Source organism: Mobula hypostoma, chromosome 4 (genome assembly GCF_963921235.1).
Source record: "Mobula hypostoma chromosome 4, sMobHyp1.1, whole genome shotgun sequence".
NCBI classification, from domain to species: domain Eukaryota; kingdom Metazoa; phylum Chordata; class Chondrichthyes; order Myliobatiformes; family Myliobatidae; genus Mobula; species Mobula hypostoma.
Window position 1 is genome coordinate 129,173,438 of NC_086100.1, and position 21,108 is coordinate 129,194,545.

Sequence of the window (21,108 nt, forward strand, 5' to 3'; positions counted from 1 at the left end):
AAAAAGTTCGCTCCGAAGGCTGATAAACACAAAGAGACGCAGCCAGGCGACGGGCCTAGCTCCCCCACGGCAAGCCAGGACGGAGATAATGAGGGAGAATCGGTGACTCTGTCTTTGATTCTCCGAGAGATTCGCGAGTTCCAACAAGATAACAGCAAACAGCTGGAGGATATTAAAGGAGAAATAGTAAAAACTAACTTGAGGATAGATGAAGCCGAAGCGAGGATTGTTGGAATTGAAGAGAAGCTACAAAACGCCGAGGAAGTAATAGCAGAAATGCTAAAGCTGCAAGACCAGCTCCAGTGGAAACTAATAGATCAAGAAAGCTGCTCAAGAAGGGAAAATGTGAGGATCTACGGAGTTCCCTAAGGAACTGAAGGTAAACGCGGATTGACGATTCCCTTCGTGGAGAAGCTGCTTAGAGAGAACCTTGATATACCGGCCGCAAAAGACCTACAGATAGAAAGGGCTCACCGCGTGTTGGCACCACAGCCTCCGGCAGGCGCCCAGCCCGGATCGATTCTGGTCAGACTTCTCAGTTACAGAACGAAGGAAGAGGTGCTTAAACGGGCATGGCAAAAGAAAGGTTTCATGTGGAGCAACTGTAAAATCAGTTTAGACCACGACTACGCACCGGGGATTCTTGCCAGGCGGAAGGAATATGTGGAAACACGGAGGGTCCTGAAGGAAAACAACATCAGATTTCAGACCCTGTATCCAGCTCGGCTGAGAGTCTTTTACGACGAAGGGACAAAAACTTACGCTATGGTGGAGGAGGCAACATTGGACCTGGCGGACCGGGGACTACCTATTAAAGTTATCACCCAACCGAAGTCGCTACTGGAGAGGATTCGGCAGAAGTCGTGGCAGTTAGTGGGGCGAGGACGCTCCACACGAACCAGAGTGTCAAACTACAAGGAAAAGCTGCAAATATTCAAACGCGAATGTACAGGGAATACAGACTAATTAAGAGAAATGACTGAAAAGAGCAATTCGGACTTAAAGGTAAAATGAAAGCTGGTATCTGAAAATAAACTAGACAGAATAACTTGAATGATAGCAATATGGTCGAGACATAAATAGGAGAAAATTCTCTATGATTATTCAAACTGCTGAGGGCCCTCTAACACAGGGTGAAGATAGAGGTTATCCCTCTGAACTGAGGTGGGTCGGTGCTCAGGCCTCACTGTGGGAAGTCGGGAAAAATTTTCAAATGTTATACGTTCAAAAATGTCTAGGGTGTGGTTATATGTCTTGGTTTACTGTTGAGAAGGGATTGCTTACTGTTTGGTTAGAAAAGGAGAGTTTTTTTTCTACTAGAGAAAAATGCAAACTGAATTGGTAAAAATAATTTCCTATAATGTTAATGGGGTTTTGAATCCAATTAAAAGAAATAAGATTATGTCTAAATTGAAAAAAGAGGGGGCACAAATAGCTTTCCTCCAGGAAACACATATGAGCCAATCTGAACATGGAAAATTAAAAAGAATGGGCTTTAAGCATGTATTTTATTCATCATATAAATTGAGTCACAAAAGAGGGGTAGCTACTTTAATATCAAGTACTCTTAATTATGAACATATTTCAGAGACTAAAGACAAAGCTGGACAGTTTGTAAAAATTACAGGAAGAATAGAAGGTACAGAAATAACACTGCTGAATGTTTATGCTCCTCCGGGTTGTGAATGGTCATTTTATAGACACATTTTTGACCTAATGGTCAGTTCTCAAGGGGTAGTAATTTGTGGAGGGGATTTTAATATTAGATTAAATCCCTGTATTAGATTCTTCAAGAATAGTTACTCAGAATAAACCTCTGACTCAGAAAATGAATTTATTGATGGAAGAGTTGGGAATTATAGATGTGTGGAGGGAATTACACCCCACTAGTAAAGATTATACACATTACTCTTTCCCTCATTCGACCTATTCAAGGATAGACTATTTCTTTATCTTTAATACAGATAGATTCAGGATAAAAAACTGTAATATTGCAACAATTGATCTGTCGGATCATAGCCCGGTCTCTACATCTCTAATCCTGGAAAGGAAAATGAGGAAAACACTATGGTGGCTAAACTCACATATACTCAATAACCCAAAAGTAATGGAGAGATTAAGGGGAGAAATCAAAGAATATCTAGACCTTAATGACACGGGAGAAACATCACCAGTGATCTTATGGGATACATTGAAAGCTGTACTGAGAGGGAAAATTATTTCCATTACCACTCACATGAAAAAAATCAATGCACAAAGATTAGCAGACCTTCAAGGAAAATTAAAACAACTTCAAGTTGGAGATAGCAACAAAAGTAATTCAAATCTAAAACAGGAAATTAGGAAATTGCAAAGTGAAATTGGAAACTCAAAGAAATTTTCTTTACCTGAGACAAAAGAATTATGAAGTAGGAGGTAAATCAGCTAGATTATTAGCATATAAATTACAAAAACAACAAGCAGACAATACAATTCATAAAATAAAGAACCAAAGACAAAGCTTGTGGAGAGTACAATAGGGAAAATTCAAGAGAGTCTTGAAACATATTATCGAGAGCTGTACTCCCAACCCCGGGCCCCCAATGAGCCCTATATAGACAGTTTATTGAATTCTTTAGATCTACCTAAATTTACAGATTTACAAAATGAAAGTTTATTAGAACCAGTAACTGCCAAAGAACTGAACGCGGCCATCTCTAGGTTAAAGGCTGGAAAGTCCCCGGGTTCTGATGGGTTTACCTCAGAGTGATACAAGTCCCTGAAGTCACAGTTAGCCCCATTACTACTTAACACCTTTAATGGATCTTGCAGAGAGGAGAAACTCCACCTTCCTGGAGAGAAGCGATTATTTCAGTTATTCCTAAAGAAGGTAAAGATAAACTAGAATGTGGCAATTATCGGCCAATTAGTGTTCTTAATTTAGATTACAAACTATTTACATCTATATTAGCGCGCAGATTGGAAAAGCTCTTACCTGGCCTAATCCACTTAGACTAGACTGGATTTATTCAACAAAGACAAACACAGGACAACATAAGGAGAACTCTACACATACTAGAACAGGTTAATAAGAACGAGACAGAGACAATGGTAGTAGGATTAGATGCTGAGAAAGCTTTTGATTCGGTTAGTTGGGCATTCCTATACAGAGTGTTAGGAAGATTCGGCTTTCAAGACAAGTTTATTAAAGTAATTCAGACTCTATATGACAGCCCTACAGCCCGAATTAAGATAAATGGGGACCTCTCTGACTCTTTCATCTTAGAGAAGGCACTAGACAGGGATGTCCAATTTCTCCTCTCCTTTTTGCGCTATATATTGAACCGCTTGCCCAACTAATAAGACAGAGCGAAATCGTAAAAGGTATCAAGGTGGCAGGGATTGAACAGAAAGTGGCATTATTCGCAGATGATGTTTTGGTCTATCTGAGTGAACCAGAAAAATCATTTATAGGATTGTTTACACTGTTGGATGACTTTGGGAAAATATCAGGTTATAAAATAAATGTAAAGAAAACGCAGGTTATGTCCCTATATTACACACCATCCAAAAAATTGCAGGATACATACGATCTTAAGTGGGAAGCGAAATCATTAAAATATTTAGGAATAACCCTGCCGAAGGATCTTTCAACGCTGGCACAGGTAAATTATGGGCCATTAGTCTCAGAGATAAAAGCAGATATGCATAGATGGAATTTTATCCCCTTTTTAAGTTTAAATTCAAGGATAAATACTATAAAAATGAATATTCTTCCTCGGTTACTGTATCTTTTCTGTACTTTACCTGTGGAGGTGGATGATAATCAATTCAGGGAATGGGACAAATGGATTTCCCGCTTCATTTGGCAAGGAAAGAAACCTAGAATTCGATATAACACCTTACAGTTAGGGAAGGAAGGAGGAGGTATGGTTCTTCCTTGCCCGAGAAATTATTTTTATGCCTCACAGATAACCCCTCTATTATATTGGTGTAATAGGGAATAGAAGGCTAGATGGAAGGAAATAGAATTTGGATTAGTTGACAGTTTTCCTCTACAGGCCTCAATAGCTGACAAAGGATTGATGGCCCAATTGGAAAAATTTAAAAACAGTTGGATAAATCTTACATTAAAAGTATGGCAGAAGGTGATTAATTCGTGTGGAATTAATAACATGTTAAAACTTTTCAGATGGTGTGCATATGATACCGAATTCCTTCCCAACAGAGGAGATAAAAGATTTAAATTATGGATAAAGAAAAGTCTTACAACCTACCTCTCATTTATAGATAAAAGAGTATTACAAAGTTTCCAAATCCTGCAGGACAAACATGGCCTAGAACACAATGATTTTTTTTTAAATATATAAATTAAAAGGTACCTTCAAGTACGAAACTATGTTAACCAGAGTTGTAGATATACAGACCTATCAACAGTAGAATTAGAATTTTTCAAGATCCTGAATTCGGTTTGCAGTTCAATACCTAGTAAATCAGTTTCTCGCCTATATAATGCACTCTCCCATGCTAAAAATGTAAACACCTTGTATATTAAAGAGAAGTGGGAGAAAGAAGCGGGGTTGGTACTTTCAGAGGAGGCATGGGGGAAAATGTGCAGCTTTCAGTGGTCCACGACTAATTCTTTGACTTGAAGAGAACATTGTTGGAAAAATATTACAAGATACTTCAAGACCCATATCAGGAAAAATATAGAGATACAAACGTGACGTGTTGGAGAAGGTGCGGCTCCAAGGAGGCAAATCATTTTCATATTTTCTGGGATTGCCCTAAATTAAGTATATATTGGGAAAGTATTCATAGAACATTAGTTAAGGTACTTAGGTTCCAGATACCCCAGAACTTTGAGACGCTCTATTTGGGGCATGTATTGTTTCTTGAACAGAAGGAAAATATAAAGTTGCTGCAGGCCCTCTTAGCGGCAAGTAAGAAATCAATCACTAGAAAGTGGCTAAATCCAATACCACCTACATTAGAAGATTGGCACGAAATTATCTTGGAAATATTTAAAATGGAAAAGTTGACTTACTCCCTGAGAATTCAAAAAGAGAAATTTTATCAAATCTGGAAGAAATGGATTGAATATATAACCCCAATGCGAGCAGACGTTAGATGACTCTCCTAATGATTTATACTGCTCTTCTCATCAACACAGTAATATTGCTAACGTAAGCACCCCTAGTCTAAATGTTTACTGTTTTTGTTTTCTTTTGGAAAATAGAGAATTAACACAAGTAAAGGAAAAGATTTGGGAAAGAGGTAAAAAATGATAAAGTAAATAAGTACATAGGGATTGGATAATTATGTCTGGGGGCAGGAGCAAGCATGAACAAGTTAGGATATAAACACCTACAATGGTTGTTACATAGGCTTACATACATTTTGGACCAGAAGAGATTTATGGAAACTATTGTTACTATGTTTCTTAACAACTAATACCATTACTTAGCCTAATAGATTAATTATCTATTTAAGTGTCTAATTACCTTTTATATCATCTCAATGTGTACTTTAAGAATGTATAAATAATGATAGTTTTATACATATAAAAAATGGAAAAGGTTATAAGTGTGGAAAAAGTACATGATACTTGTGAATTCCATATCCAAATAAAAATAAAATTTAAAAAAATGATAGCTAATATAAATAGATTGAATGAAAAGTCCATAAAGTGACACTAGGGTCTAAATAAGGTGACTGACAGGAAATAACAAAAGTAGTGGTGGAGGTGTTGATCAGACTTACTACTTGGAAAGTAACTACTTTTGAATCTGGTGGCCCTGGCATAGATGCTACACAGCCTCCTACTACTGACAGCATACTCTGATGCTCTCTACTACACATCTGTGTAATGATGTGAGCATCCAATTCTCTTCAGCCCCCTCAAAGTAGAGGCACTGATCATCTTTGTTGACTGTGCATGATGTATTCATTGACCACGAGAGGTTGTGTGTGTACTCCCTGGAGCTTGAAACTATTTGTAGTTAGCACTGCTGTGCCACTAATGCAAAGGGGGTGTGGGACGCGAGTGCCACAAACTCCCCAGAAGTCTTTTGTTATGTTGGCATTGAGGAAGAGGGCATTTGCCTGGCACCAGTCCTTGAGATCTTCCACCTCTTCTGTAGGTCAGCTTGTTGGTGGTGAGCCCCACCGTCATGTCATCAGTGAATCTGACATCATGATTTTTCGGGTGCTTGACTGTGCAGTCACATGGGAGCAGTGTGTATTGCAACGGGCTCAGTACATAGCCCTGGTGGGCATCCGTATTGAGGATGGTGGGGAGGGAGGAGAAGAATCAGATGGTACTCCATCTACCAACCTAAACTTCAGTGTGCATACTCAAAATACACTACAGTTAGGTGCCAGTCTCTTGAACAACTGCTCCCAAGGTCACGATCTCTATTAAAAACGTCAGTACCCAGGAACAACACTACTATATGGATCCCTCCAAATCACACACCATCTCCAACTGAATCACTGTTAATGATCAAGTACCAAGAACTCCTTACCAATAGCTTTATGGGAATACCTTCAGATGAGCCTGAAGTGGACTCAACACAAGGACAATGAAAATCATCTTGCTAGAAAAACCCCAGACTCCAAAAAGTAAACATACCTATTCACAGTTATCGGAAATTGGTAGCCAAAAATTGAACCCAATTTATATTTCAGTAGAAAACTTGGTTGCAAACCAAACGAATTGTTATTTATTTTCTTTACTTTTAGTAAGTCAGTTCAGTGGGGCAATAAAATTTGGATACGTCACTGGATCGATGGGGTTAGCAGCTCATAGCCAAGTGCCTCCTTTGTCACCTCTAATCCAAGGAACTGTGAACAGATATCTGCTTGATTGCAGTTTTCTCTAGCACACATCATTCTGGGGAGCCACGGTAGCCATGGCACATTCCTCAAAGTAATCCCTCAGTCTTTACACTATGAAGTTCTAAGATGGGCATTACCCCTCTTTAATGTTAATGTTCTCCTATCTATGAACCTTGTGCTTAAGAATTTAAAAAATCCTTGCAGACCGAGCACAACAGCAGTATACTCAGATTTCTATTGATATGTCCTCAGACTGGAGTCTCTGGTAGACTCAGGAGTGACTGCCAGTCTAATCAGTCACAGTGCTTATTACCCCAAGGTACTGAGTTACTAAAATTCATAATCGACAAAATGTCCATTCTTCCACTTTTATTTGATACTAACATTCGATAGGTTTTAATAGGATATCCCCTCATTCTTCTAAGTTCCAGAGAGTACAGTCCCAGAATCAACAGCCGTCCTCATACGAGTTGCCATCTGTTGGTTTTAAAGTTTCCCAATCCTCGTAACTCCCCACAAATTTTTGCTCTATTATATGCCCTCTGCTTTGCTTTTATGTGGTCTTTGACTTCCTTGTCAGCCATGGTTGTGTTATCCTGCCTTTAAGAACACTACTTCTTTATTATCATGTGTTATTCACAGTATATAAATACTGCCTTTCAAATTGCTCCCAGAAATTCCAACAATTGATGCTCTGCCATCATTGCTGTTACTGCTCCCTTCCAATCAACTTAGACCAGCTCATCTCTCATGCTCCTAATCCTCTTTACTCCACTGTAATACTGATACATCTGACTTCAGTATTTCCCTATCAAATTACGAGGTGAATTCTATCACATTAAGATCACTACCTCCTTAAGCTCCCTCATCAAACCTGGTTCATTACACAATGCCCAATCCAGAACAGCTGATTCTCCTAGTGGGTTCAACCACAAGCTGCTCTAAAAAGCCATCTTGTAGGCATTCTGAGATCCAGCACCAACCTGATTTTCCCAATCTACGTGCATATTGCAATTCCCCATGACTATTGCAACATTGCCCTTTGACTGTGCTATATGATCATCTATCTTATTCTGTAGACTGCATGCATTCAAATATAGCACCTTCAGTCCTGTATCCATCACCCCTTTTGATTACATTCCCCTGTTTGTGCTTCACCACAACTCACCTCTGCATGTAAACCAAAAGCCCTATCACCCTGGTTCCTGTACTCCTGCCAAATTATTTTAAACCAGGGATTCCCAACCTGGGGTCCTCAGAACCTCAAATAATGGTAGGGGTGCATAGCATAAAAAAAGATTGAGAAACCCTGGTTTAAACCCTTCCTAACACCTCTTGCAAACCTGTCTGCAAGGTTACTGGCCCCACTTGGGTTCGGGTGTAACTTGTCTCATTTGTACAGATCATTATAATAGAGATCTGAAACCCTTCAAGTTTCATTAGCAGCACAAGCAAAAGCAGAGATTATACTGAACATTTATAAGCCTTTGGTATGGAAAACTAGGAGCAGCATGATCATTTCTGGTCACTATATATCCAAAGGGATCGTGAAAGATGCAGAGTAGAGTTAGAATTAGGCTGGAGAAGTTAGTGGTTAGCCCCCTCTTGTGGGGAACAAGGAGATGGCAAGATGTTTTAAAAGAAATTAGATGTAGAGTATCTATAGAAGGAAGTACAGTCGACTTTTTGGATCGAGACCCTTCGTCAGGACGAACGGAAAAAAGAGATAGTAAGAGATTTGAAAGTGGGAGGGGGAGGGGAGACCAGAAATGATAGAAGACAGGAGGGGGAGGGATGAAGCCAAGAGCTGGGAAGTTGATTGGCAAAAGGCTGGAGAAGGGGGAATATCATGGGACAGAAGGCCTTGGAAGGAAGAAAGGGGGAGGGGAGCACCAGAGGAAGATGGAGAACAGGCAAGGAGTTATGAGAAGGAAAGAGGTAAATAAATAAATAGGGATGGGTTAAGAAGGGGAGGAGGGGCATTAACAGAAGTTAGAGAAATAAACGTTCATGCCATCAAGTTGAAGGCTACCCAGACGGAATATAAGGTGTTGTTCCTCTAACCTGAGTGTGGCTTCATCTCGACAGTAGAGGAGACCGTGGATTAACATATCGGAATGGGACGGGACGTAGAATTAAAATGTGTGGACACTGGGAGATCCTGCTTCCTCTGGCGGACAGAGAATAGGTGTTCAGTGAAGCAGTCTCCCAATCTGCGTCAGGTCTCACCAATATATAGAAAGCTACACTGGGAGCACCGGACACAGTATATCACACCAGCAGACTCACAGGTGAGGTGTCGCCTCACCTGGAAGGACTGTCTGGGGCCCAGAATGTTGGTGAGGGAGGAAGTGTAAGGGCAGGTGTAGCACTTGCTCTGCTTACAAGGATAAGTGTCAGGAGGAAGATCGGTGGGAAGGGATAGAGGGGCAAATGGACAAGGGAGTTGCGTAGGGAGCCATCCCTGCAGAAAGCAGGAAGCGAGGGGGCGGGGAGGGAAAGATGTGCTTGGTGGTGGGATCCTGTTGGAGATGGCAGAAGTTACGGAGAATTATATGTTGGACACGGAGGGCTGGTGGGGTGGTAGGTGAGGACAAGAGGAACCCTATCCCTAGTTAATGCCCCTCCTCCCCGATCCCCAATTTATTATTTATTTTTTCCCTCTCACAATAACTCCTTGCCTGTTCTCCATCTTCCTCTGGTGCTCCCCTCCCCCTTCCTTTCTTCTGTCCCATGACACTCCCCCTTCTCCAGCCTTGTATCCCTTTTGCCAATCAACTTCCCAGCTCTTGGCTTCATCCCTCCCCTTCATGTCTTCTCCTAACATTTCGGGTCTCCCCTTCCCCCTCCCTCTCAAATCTCTTACCATCTCTTTTTCTCCCCGTTAGTCCTGACAAAGGGTCTTGACCCGAAACATCGACTGTACTTCTTCCTATAAATGCTGCCTGGCCTGCTGCATTCCACCAGCATTTTGTGTGTGTTGCTTGAATTTCCAGCATCTGCAGATTTTCTTGTGTTAGATGCAGACTATGATAGGTTCGCACAAATTACAAAGCTTGACCCATCAGCTTTTCTTTGGGTGAGGGGAGGAAAGGGTTGGAGACTGGGAATGAAACAGCAGTACTGCTGCAGCTCTGTGGAATAAAGACTTGCAATTTTGCCTGCAAGAGTGGTGAAAGTTAGATCAAATGAGTTCAAAAGGAATTTGGGTCAGTTCAAGGAAATAAATGTGAAGGAAAATGAGGATATAGCAGGGGAAATGGAATTGACTGGAATGCTCTACAGAGCCTTCACAAAGTTGTGAACCGAATGAAGACCTTTCATGCTATAGTGACTATTAAAAGACCGCCTGACAAAGTCAAGAGAACGATAATGGGAAGAAAGCCTGCATGCTCCAAATGTGGACCTTTTAGAATGAAAAAACTGAGAAGATGTCAAGGAGCACTGGACACCTGGATTAAAAGAGTTTTCTTCCTCTAACTACTTAAATGTTAAGGATAGTTTCACAGCAATTGTAATTGGGCAACCGAGTTATTCCAAAATTGCTTTAGTTTATGTTCCATATTAATGATTTAGGGTACAGATGGTGTATTAAGCTTACAGACAATATTCAAGTTGGAGGGTATAACATGGATAAAAAGGTTGAATGGACAACTGATTTAAGTTGATTCGGGGTCAGAAAATGCAAAGTTACCGATTTTAGTTGATGAAGTCAATGGCTTCTGCTGAATCATTTAAACATCAGAAGCTTGAGAGAGTTTGCATCTTACAAAATGCAAAAACATTACATCACCACCCAGTGAAGCTTTATGTCAAGAGCTGTAGAGCATAATGACAAGCAATAAGGCTTAGCCAGACCAAAGCAGAGTTCAGTTGCACACCATGGATGATTGAGAATTCAATATATGGATTAAGTATGAAGAAAGGGTTGAAATGTTTCATGAAGTGATATTCAATGTGGTACTTGTGTTAAAAAGGATGAAATGGATGCAAGATCAAAGGAATTTGTAAAACAAATTTAAAATTAAAGCTATGTCTCATGAGCAAGTCAGTTGATAACAGGCTAGAATTATATAGTCTATCAAAAAGAGGGAGATGGTAATCCTCAGATTATTTTTTTTGTAAAATTCGTAGTTTTTGCTGAATGTTTTTTTCTTGTGAATGTCACATATCCAATGCTATGTACCCATGACACATTTACAAGTAAGCTTTTCGTTGTACTTGTGCATACATGTTTTGTCCATATCAACAATAAACTCAACTTCAATTTCAACATGAAGATGGCTAAGGGACAAGAGATTATGTAAAATACTGAGCAGTTGGATTGCTGACCTGAACTGACATTAGCACATGTTCAAGCACAATTCCAGAGATACAAAACCCAAACAATTCTACATAGAAGAGTCGCTGTATTGTTGCATGTTTTATTTTGACTGAAGCTTCTCCTGTGCATTATATAGAAGAAAGTCGCTTTTTATATTAAAAATGCAAAATGGGGTCTTGAATATATCCAACCCAGTTTGGAGCTTAATTGGTTGTGGTAACAGAACATGAATGAAGCAATAAGTACTTTAACATTAAAAGTGACAAGAACATTATTATTTTTGCACAGAAGTATTAGTATCAAGCCAGATACAGGATGCAAATGAACCTGAAGCAATGAACAATACTGAAACATGGACAATACTTCCTGACTTTGTCAATTTGGGGGTAAGCTGATGTAGAGTTCAAAGGATGCTATTGAAAAAGTGAATGCAACATAAAGTAGAATTGGATAGAAAACATGAATCAGGCACAATAGTAACCGAAATGTGTTAAACCAATTGTAATACACATGGATTATGGCAGGTATTTGTTGAAAATATACTAAAAAAAAAGGACAACTCCTCAACAGCAAATTGAGATCTTCTGCAGAATCATCAAAAGGCAAACTTCTTTATAAATGCATTCAGAATTTAAAATAACCATTTATGACTCACCCAGCCAGTCTGTGATATCATATAGTTGGCTAAACAAAAAGCTGACGCAGCAAGGACAGAAGGTGGATATTTCAGAAATGGTTCAGAATCGATCAAGCTTAGTTCTCCCAGGTACTGCCAAAAGAGAGATTCTGGTTACAGAGTGCACAAGAAGCAGCGACTACTCAGCCCACAAGATCACATTCAATCCTTTATATCGACACTCAGTCCTGCCCAATCTCCCTTACATCAAGCCTCTTATTGAATCCGGAGTTAAGAAATACTAAAAATTTGCTGTCAAATAAAGAAATTGCTCTTCAACTCAGTGCTAAATAACTAAGCTCTTGTGAGAATGAATGCAGAATGCCAACGTTTACAGTAGGCTTTCAGCAATCCACATCTTGAGATTAAATGGTCCGTGCCACTCCAAACAGTGCTGCGGCTTGCAAAAATAATTAATGTCAGATTCTGGTACAACTTGGATACAAACAGTACTCACCATACAGAGACTCTCAACTTTACTGCTCGCCTTCTCACGGCCAACATATTGAACAAGGAATTGGTTTATTGTTGGTGCTGCCAAGTCAAATGATAAAACTTTAAGAATGAGATGTTCCATCCGTAGAACTTGTTTCTTTGTGTAGGTATCATCAGTTATGTAAACAAATTCAGCTACTTCAGGTGGATATATTTCTTCAAATTTTCTGTAGAAAATGAAAATGAATAAGCATATCTTTTCCTTTTCAAATCAATTACCTACTTCAAAGCTTTGTACTATCTGCAAACTTTAAACTTTCCCATTAGGACTAAATGCACAGGGATAAAGAACGACATCCCCACTAAATAGATAGTCATACTTTACTGGTCCTGAGGGAAATTGGTTTTCGTTACAGTTGCGAAAACCTATTCAGTATCCCATTCTATAAGCACCATGTTCTGAATCAAATTCCAGTATCCAGCTGGAAGACCGAGAAAAGTTTATTCATCATAATGCCGGGAAAGCATTAGATCCTTTGTCATTCTTCTATCTACCTCTCTCTATTCTCTTCTCCCCCCCACACCTCAAACTCCCATACGCTTTTCCTTTCCCGCATGCAACTCTTACAGCTTTAAATGCAAGCAATCTGCCTTGACCAGTTAGTTGCATGCTGCCTCAGAAATGGCCCCAACATGTGAATACTTCTTAATCTACATATTCACTCATTATCCATGCTCCATTTTTAAATTAACGAGCATGTCTTGAGATAATTTCCTTAGTTATTTTTCCAGTGGAGAATATATTCTCTCCATGTTTAACAGAAGCCGATTCACACTTTCCTATATTCAATGTTACACCAGCTTAACCAATTGCTACAATTTATTCTCACATAATACAGGGGATGAATATGCCTAGTACTTTCCAGGTCCTTCTGTCCCCTCCTTTAGTTCAGACAAAAAAAGTAATGCACCAGACTGACTAAACTAGAAATTAAATTCATACTTACGAAGCCAACAGCATGGCGGCTGTTCCGACAAGCTGGAGTTTTCCTCTAAGGACTGACATGGATGACAAAAATCTGTCGATGTAGTTTACAGCTAAATACAGTGTTTCATTCTGTAATTTGTATTCTTCTCCAACTTCAACCAACCAGTCAACAAGAATAGCTCTCATATTGTTGGTTATATCAGGTTGTTTCTTCATGTAGCCAACTTTGGGTCTGCATTTCAACTAAGAGGTGGGTAAAAATGTTAGATTTTCGCACAAGTCTGACTTTATCAAGCCCATGGCTCAGGCTTACTAGTCATACTCAAAAACCTCTTACACATCTTGCAAATTCACTGAACTAATAAAAGTAGGTGATAAAACTGCATGATATGACAGAGCAGCTAAATGTTGATATACATTCCTTTTAGATAATTACATTCACACAAGTGATAAATGATAGCCTTCACCCACATCCCATGAAAAAATGTGTATATTAGACATTAATAATAAAAATAAACAATATGGTTACGCAACTATGATTGATTACGTCTTTGCAAATATCGGGGATGAAGGTAAATGGAATGGACCAACTATACAAAAGTTCTTACCTCCATTTCTCTTAGGTATTTATGTATATCATCTGCATATTCAGATAATTCATTAGGATTTACTTGTTTTGCTTCACCACATGAAGATATTGACATATCCATTGGAGAGTCTAGATGCAAAGAAAATCACAGTAAATTTGATTAAGTTACCAGTTAGGACAACATTATATCCATTTTAGTTCAGTGAATTAACAATCCAGTAGCCATGAAATAATCCTCTTTGAATTCTGCCGAGGTGAAAACTGAACAGTTGGAAAGTATCAATTGGAATAGACAAAGTCAGGGAACTTGCAAGACCAAAATGCTCAACAAACTTGAACTTTTTTTTGGAAGTAACTGCTAGAATAGATAAGAATAGTTTTGGTCTTTAAAATAAAGGTTAGATTAGAGCAAGTGCAGCAAACTCTACCAGTTAAATTCCAGGAATTGGATGGGGTTGGTAAGAATGGGTACCATCATGGAGGATTGAGTTGACTAGTATAGTACTCAGGAGAAAAGTCTCAGGACTCAACAGGCTAAATGCAGAGATGTTCCCTTGTTGAGGCATTCTGGAACCAGGGATCACAGCCTAGAATCTGGGGCAAGAAAATTAATTCTAAAAGTCTGTGGAAGATAAATCTTTAAATATATTTAAGAAGATGGAAAGTGTAAATAGAGTAGGAACATGTCAAAGAACCAGCCCCTGCTTCCAGTTTGTATCAATGACTTGGATGAAGAAGTGGAAGGATGGGTTAGTAGGTTTACAGTGGCATAATGCTTGGAGGTGTAGCCAGTGTAGAAGGTTATCATAGGTTACAACGTGACAATTACAAGATGCAGAGGTCGGCTGAAAAGCAGCAGATGGAGTTCTACCCACAAAAGTGTGAAATGCTTCACTTAGGGAGGCCAAATTTGAAGGCAGAATACAGAGTTAATGGAAGGATTCTTAGCAATATGGAGGAACAGAGGGATCTTCAAGTGCCTGTCCATAGATCCCTCAAAGTTGCCACACCAGGTTAATAGGGTTGTTAAGAAGACATATGGTGTGTTGGCCTTCATTAGTAGGGGCATTCAGTTTAAGAGCCATGAGGCAATGGTCTACAAAATAAATGCGTGGCTGAGGGATTGGAGCAGGGGGCAGGGATTCAAGTTTTTGGATCATTGGGACCTCTTTTGGCGCAGGCGTGACCTGTACAAAAAGGACGGGTTACAATTGAATTCCAGGGGGACCAATATCCTGGCAGGGAGATTAGCGGGGGCTACTGAGGTGACTTTAAACTAGAATGGTTGGGGGGTGGGAATCAAATTAAAGAGGCTAGGCGTGAGGAGGTTAGTTCACAACAGAGGGATGGGAACCAGTGCAGAGAGACAGAGGGGTGTAAAGTAAGAGTAGAAGCAAAAAGTACTAAGGAGAAAAGTAAAAGTGGCAGGCCGACAAATCCAGGGCAAGCATTAAAAAGGGCCACTTTTCAATATAATTGTATAAGGGCTAAGAGAGTTGTAAAAGAGCGCCTGAAGGCTTTGTGTGTCAATGCAAGGAGCATTCGTAATAAGGTGGATGAATTGAAAGTGCAGATTGTTATTAATGAATATGATATAGTTGGGATCACAGAGACATGGCTCCAGGGTGACCAGGGATGGGAGCTCAACGTTCAGGGATATTCAATATTCAGGAGGGATAGACATGAAGGAAGGGGAGCAACACACATCAAAGTTGCTGGTGAACGCAGCAGGCCAAGCAGCATCTATAGGAAGAGGCGCAGTCGACGTTTCAGGCCGAGACCCTTCGTCAGGACTCCTGACGAAGGGTCTCGGCCTGAAACGTCGACTGCGCCTCTTCCTATAGATGCTGCTTGGCCTGCTGCGTTCACCAGCAACTTTGATGTGTGTTGCTTGAATTTCCAGCATTTGCAGAATTCCTGTTGTTTGCGTTTAAATGAAGGAAGGGGAGGTGGGGTGGCGTTGCTGGTTAAAGAAGAGATTAATGCAATAGAAAGGAAGGACATAAGCCGGGAAGATGTGGAATCGATATGGGTAGAGCTGCGTAACACTAAGGGGCAGAAGACGCTGGTGGGAGTTGTGTACAGGCCACCTAACAGTAGTAGTGAGGTCGGAGATGGTATTAAACAGGAAATTAGAAATGTGTGCAATAAAGGAACAGCAGTTATAATGGGTGACTTCAATCTACATGTAGACTGGGTGAACCAAATTGGTAAAGGTGCTGAGGAAGAGGATTTCTTGGAATGTATGCGGGATGGTTTTTTGAACCAACATGTCGAGGAACCGACTAGAGAGCAGGCTATTCTGGACTGGGTTTTGAGCAATGAGGAAGGGTTAATTAGCGATCTTGTCGTGAGAGGCCCCTTGGGTAAGAGTGACCATAATATGGTGGAATTCTTCATTAATATGGAGAGTGACATAGTTAATTCAGAAACAAAGGTTCTGAACTTAAAGAAGGGTAACTTTGAAGGTATGTGACGTGAATTAGCTAAGATAGACTGGCAAATGACACTTAAAGGATTGACGGTGGATATGCAATGGCAAGCATTTAAAGGTTGCATGGATGAACTACAACAATTGTTCATCCCAGTTTGGCAAAAGAATAAATCAAGGAAGGTAGTGCACCCATGGCTGACAAGAGAAATTAGGGATAGTATCAATTCCAAAGAAGTAGCATACAAATTAGCCAGAGAAAGTGGCTCACCTGAGGACTGGGAGAAATTCAGAGTTCAGCAGAGGAGGACAAAGGGCTTAATTAGGAAGGGGAAAAAAGATTATGAGAGAAAACTGGCGGGGAACATAAAAACGGACTGTAAAAGCTTTTATAGATATGTAAAAAGGAAAAGACTGGTAAAGACAAATGTAGGTCCCCTGCAGACAGAAACAGGTGAATTGATTATGGGGAGCAAGGACATGGCAGACCAATTGAATAATTACTTTGGTTCTGTCTTCACTAAGGAGGACATAAATAATCTTCCAGAAATAGTAAGGGACAGAGGGTGCAGTGAGATGGAGGAACTGAGTGAAATACATGTTAGTAGGGAAGTTGTGTTAGGTAAATTGAAGGGATTGAAGGCAGATAAATCCCCAGGGCCAGATGGTCTGCATCCCAGAGTGCTTAAGGAAGTAGCCCAAGAAATAGTGGATGCATTAGTGATAATTTTTCAAAACTCGTTAGATTCTGGACTAGTTCCTGAGGATTGGAGGGTGGCTAATGTAACCCCACTTTTTAAAAAAGGAGGGAGAGAGAAACCGGGGAATTATAGACCGGTTAGCCTAACGTCGGTGGTGGGGAAACTGCTGGAGTCAGTTATCAAGGATGTGATAACAGCACATTTGGAAAGCGGTGAAATGATCGGACAAAGTCAGCATGGATTTGTGAAAGGAAAATCATGTCTGACAAATCTCATAGGATTTTTTGAGGATGTAACTAGTAGAGTGGATAGGGGAGAACCAGTGGATGTGGTATATTTGGATTTTCAAAAGGCTTTTGACGAGGTCCCATACAGGAGATTAGTGTGCAAACTTAAAGCACACGGTATTGGGGGTAAGGTATTGGTGTGGGTGGAGAATTGGTTAGCAGACAGGAAGCAAAGAGTGGGAATAAACGGGACCTTTTCAGAATGGCAGGCGGTGACTAGTGGGGTACCGCAAGGCTCAGTGCTGGGACCCCAGTTGTTTACAATATATATTAATGACTTGGATGAGGGAATTAAATGCAGCATCTCCAAGTTTGCAGATGACACAAAGCTGGGTGGTAGTGTTAGCAGTGAGGAGGATGCTAAGAGGATGCAGAGTGACTTGGATAGGTTGGGTGAGTGGGCAAACTCATGGCAGATGCAATTTAATGTGGATAAATGTGAAGTTATCCACTTTGGTGGCAAAAATAGGAAAACAGATTATTATCTGAATGGTGGCCGATTAGGAAAAGGGGAGGTGCAACGAGACCTGGGTGTCATTATACACCAGTCATTGAAAGTGGGCATGCAGGTACAGCAGGCGGCGAAAAAGGCGAATGGTATGCTGGCATTTATAGCGAGAGGATTCAAGTACAGGAGCAGGGAGGTACTACTACAGTTGTACAAGGCCTTGGTGAGACCACACCTGGAGTATTGTGTGCAGTTTTGGTCCCCTAATCTGAGGAAATACATCTTTGCCATAGAGGGAGTACAAAGAAGGTTCACCGGATTGATTCCTGGGATGGCAGGACTTTCATATGAAGAAAGACTGGATGAACTGGGCTTGTACTCGTTGGAATTTAGAAGATTGAGGGGGGATCTGATTGAAACGTATAAGATCCTAAAGGGATTGGACAGGCTAGATGCAGGAAGATTGTTCCCGATGTTGGGGAAGTCCAGAACGAGGGGTCACAGTTTGAGGATAGAGGGGAAGCCTTTTAGGACCGAGATTAGGAAAAACTTCTTCACACAGAGAGTGGTGAATCTGTGGAATTCTCTGCCACAGGAAACTGTTGAGGCCAGTTCATTGGCTATGTTTAAGAGGGAGTTAGATATGGCCCTTGTGGCTACAGGGGTCAGGGGGTATGGAGGGAAGGCTGGGGCGGGGTTCTGAGTTGGATGATCAGCCATGATCATAATAAATGGCGGTGCAGGTTCGAAGGGCTGAATGGCCTACTCCTGCACCTATTTTCTATGTTTCTATGTTTCTAAAACCCTGGTTAGACCACACTTGCAATACTGTGTTTAGTCCTGGCCGCCACATTATAGGAACGATGTGGAAGCTTTAGAGGGGTGCTGAGTAGATTCACCAGGACGCTGCCTGAATTAGAGAACAAGTCTTATGAGGATAGGATTAGTGAGCCAGGGCTTTTCTCTTTGGAGTGATGACGGAGGTGATTGATAGAGGTGTACAAGACTATGAGTCGTACATCAAGCCGACAACCAGGGACTTTTTCCTCAGGGCAAAATGGCTAATACACAGGGGCAAAACTCAAGATGACTGGAGGAAAGTATGGGGGGGGAGGGGGGGTCAGAATATATAGTCTTACTAATATGGGGCAGGGGGGTGCATGGAATGCACTGCCAAGGGTGTTAGTAGAGGCAGAAACATTATGGGCATTAAGAAACTTATCGATGGGGCACATGGATGATAGAAAAATGAAGCCTATGCTGGAGGGAAGGATTAGATTGATTTTAGAGAAGATTAAAAGGCTGGCACAACATCATGGACCGAAGGGCCTGTACTGTGTTGTAATACTCCATATTCTAATTGTGCTGAATGATAGAACAGGTTTGAAGGGACAAATGATTTACTACTGCTCCCAAATACATTTATCACAATAAAGGACAAACAAGTCAAACGTGATCCAATGATTTAAGTAGTCATTATATAAGAGATCAGAATGCTTAAACTGAAAAAGACTCAAAAGATAAAGAAAGGCTTGGCAGTGATATGGAAAATGAATATCCAGGTGACCTCCTATGATTACACAAATGAAACAAGAGGTATCTGAAAGTAGCGCAGATCAAAAGTGTAGAAAGGGCCATTTCGAACCTCCCATTGTACCTCTGGCCAAAGGTTGTGTTGAAATTCAAAAATCAAGCTTGGAAAGAAAAGACAGGTTAGCACCAAGTAACAAAAGGTAAGCAAAGTATGTGAAGAGCAAGAGGATAAGACGTGAAAGAATAGGACCAGTCAAGTGTGACAGTAGAAAAATGTGTATGGAACCAAAAGAAACAGAGGTACTTAATGAATACTTTGCTTCAGTATTCACTATGGAAAAGGATCTTGGCGATTGTAGGGATGACTTACAGCAGATTGAAAAGGTTGAGCATATAAACATTAAGAAAGAGGATGTGCTGGAGGTTTTGAAAAGCATCAAGTTGGATAAATCTCTGGGACCGGACGAGATGTACCCCAGGCTACTGTGGGAGGCGAGGGAGGAGGTTGCTGAGCCTCTGGCAATGATCCTTGCATCATCAATGGGGACAGGGGAGATTCCGGAGGATTGGAGGGTTGTAGATGTTGTTCCCTTATTCAAGAAAGGGAGTCGATATGGACCAGGAAATTATAGACGAGTGAGTCTTACTTCAGTGGTTAAGTTGATTGAAAAAATCCTGAGAGGCAGGATTTCTGAACATCTGGAGAGGCATAATATGATTAGGAATAGTCAGCATGGCTTTGTCAAAGGCAGGTCAAGCATTACGAGCCTGATTGAATTTTTTGAGGATGTGACTAGACACATTAATGAAGGTAGAGTAGTGGATGTAGTGCATATGGATTTCAGCAAGGCATTTGACAAGGTACTCCTTGCAAGACTTATTGAGAAAGTAAAGAGGCATGGGATCCAAGGGAACATTGCTTTGTGGATCCAGAACTGGCTTGCCCACAGAAAGCAAAGAGTGGTTGTAGACGGGTCATTTTCTGCATGGAGGTTGGTGACCAGCGGTGTGCCTCAGGGATCTGTTCAGGGACCCCTTCTCTTCATGATTTTTATAAATGACCTGGACAAGAAAGTGGAGCGATGGGTTAGTAAATCTGTTGATGACACAAAGGTTGGGGGTGTGTGAATAGTGTGGAGGGTTGTCAGAGGTTACAGCGGGACATCGACAGGATACAAAACTGAGCTGAGAAGTGGCAGATGAAGTTCAACCCAGATAAGTGTGAGGTGGTTCATTTTGGTAGGTCAAATATGATAGCAGAATATATTATTACAGCTATATGGTGATGTTACAACTTTATAGGGCCCTGGTCAGACCCCAGTTGGAGTACTGTGCTCAGTTCTGGTCACCTCACTACAGGAAGGATGTGGAAACCATAGAAAGGGTGCAGAGGAGATTTACAAGGATGTTGCCTGGACTGGGGAGCATGCCTTATGAGAACAGGTTGAGTGAACTCGGCCTTTTCTCCTTGGAGTGGCAGAGGATGAGCGGTGACCTGATAGAGGTATACAAGATGATGAGAGGCATTGATCATGAGGATAGTCAGAGGCTTTTTCCAAGGGCTGAAATGGCTAAGACAAGAGGGCACAGTTTTAAGGTGCTTGGAAGTAGGTACAAAGGACATGTCAGGGGCAAGTTTTTTTTTTAAAAAAGACATTAGGCATTAAGAATGATGCCAATAGGAAAGGATGAAGAGGTGACCTATACAAGAGGTATGGGTTGCATTTGAACCAGAGAAACCTTGCAGGGAAATCTGTTTATGCTACATAGGAAGGTTTAACTGGATTGCCAGGGTAAGAGACTCTTAGCAGGAGCAAATCACAGGATGAAACACTAGCCAACGAGAGCAAGTTTAGAAGTCAGGATAGCCAGAGGCA

General features: G+C 40.9%; 1 protein-coding gene across 1 annotated transcript in view; it reads right to left on the reverse strand.

Moving 5' to 3' along the window:
• ccna2 (cyclin A2) overlaps nucleotides 1–21,108 on the reverse strand; it is a 38,152-nt gene that overhangs the window by 7,850 nt on the left and 9,194 nt on the right. Inside the window, exons 3-6 of the mRNA XM_063045059.1 lie at nucleotides 13,851–13,960; nucleotides 13,262–13,485; nucleotides 12,277–12,481; nucleotides 11,799–11,912 (exon numbers count right to left, since the gene is read on the reverse strand). Coding sequence (XP_062901129.1) covers nucleotides 11,799–11,912; nucleotides 12,277–12,481; nucleotides 13,262–13,485; nucleotides 13,851–13,960 — 653 coding nt within the window. The remainder of the gene's footprint in view (nucleotides 1–11,798; nucleotides 11,913–12,276; nucleotides 12,482–13,261; nucleotides 13,486–13,850; nucleotides 13,961–21,108) is intronic.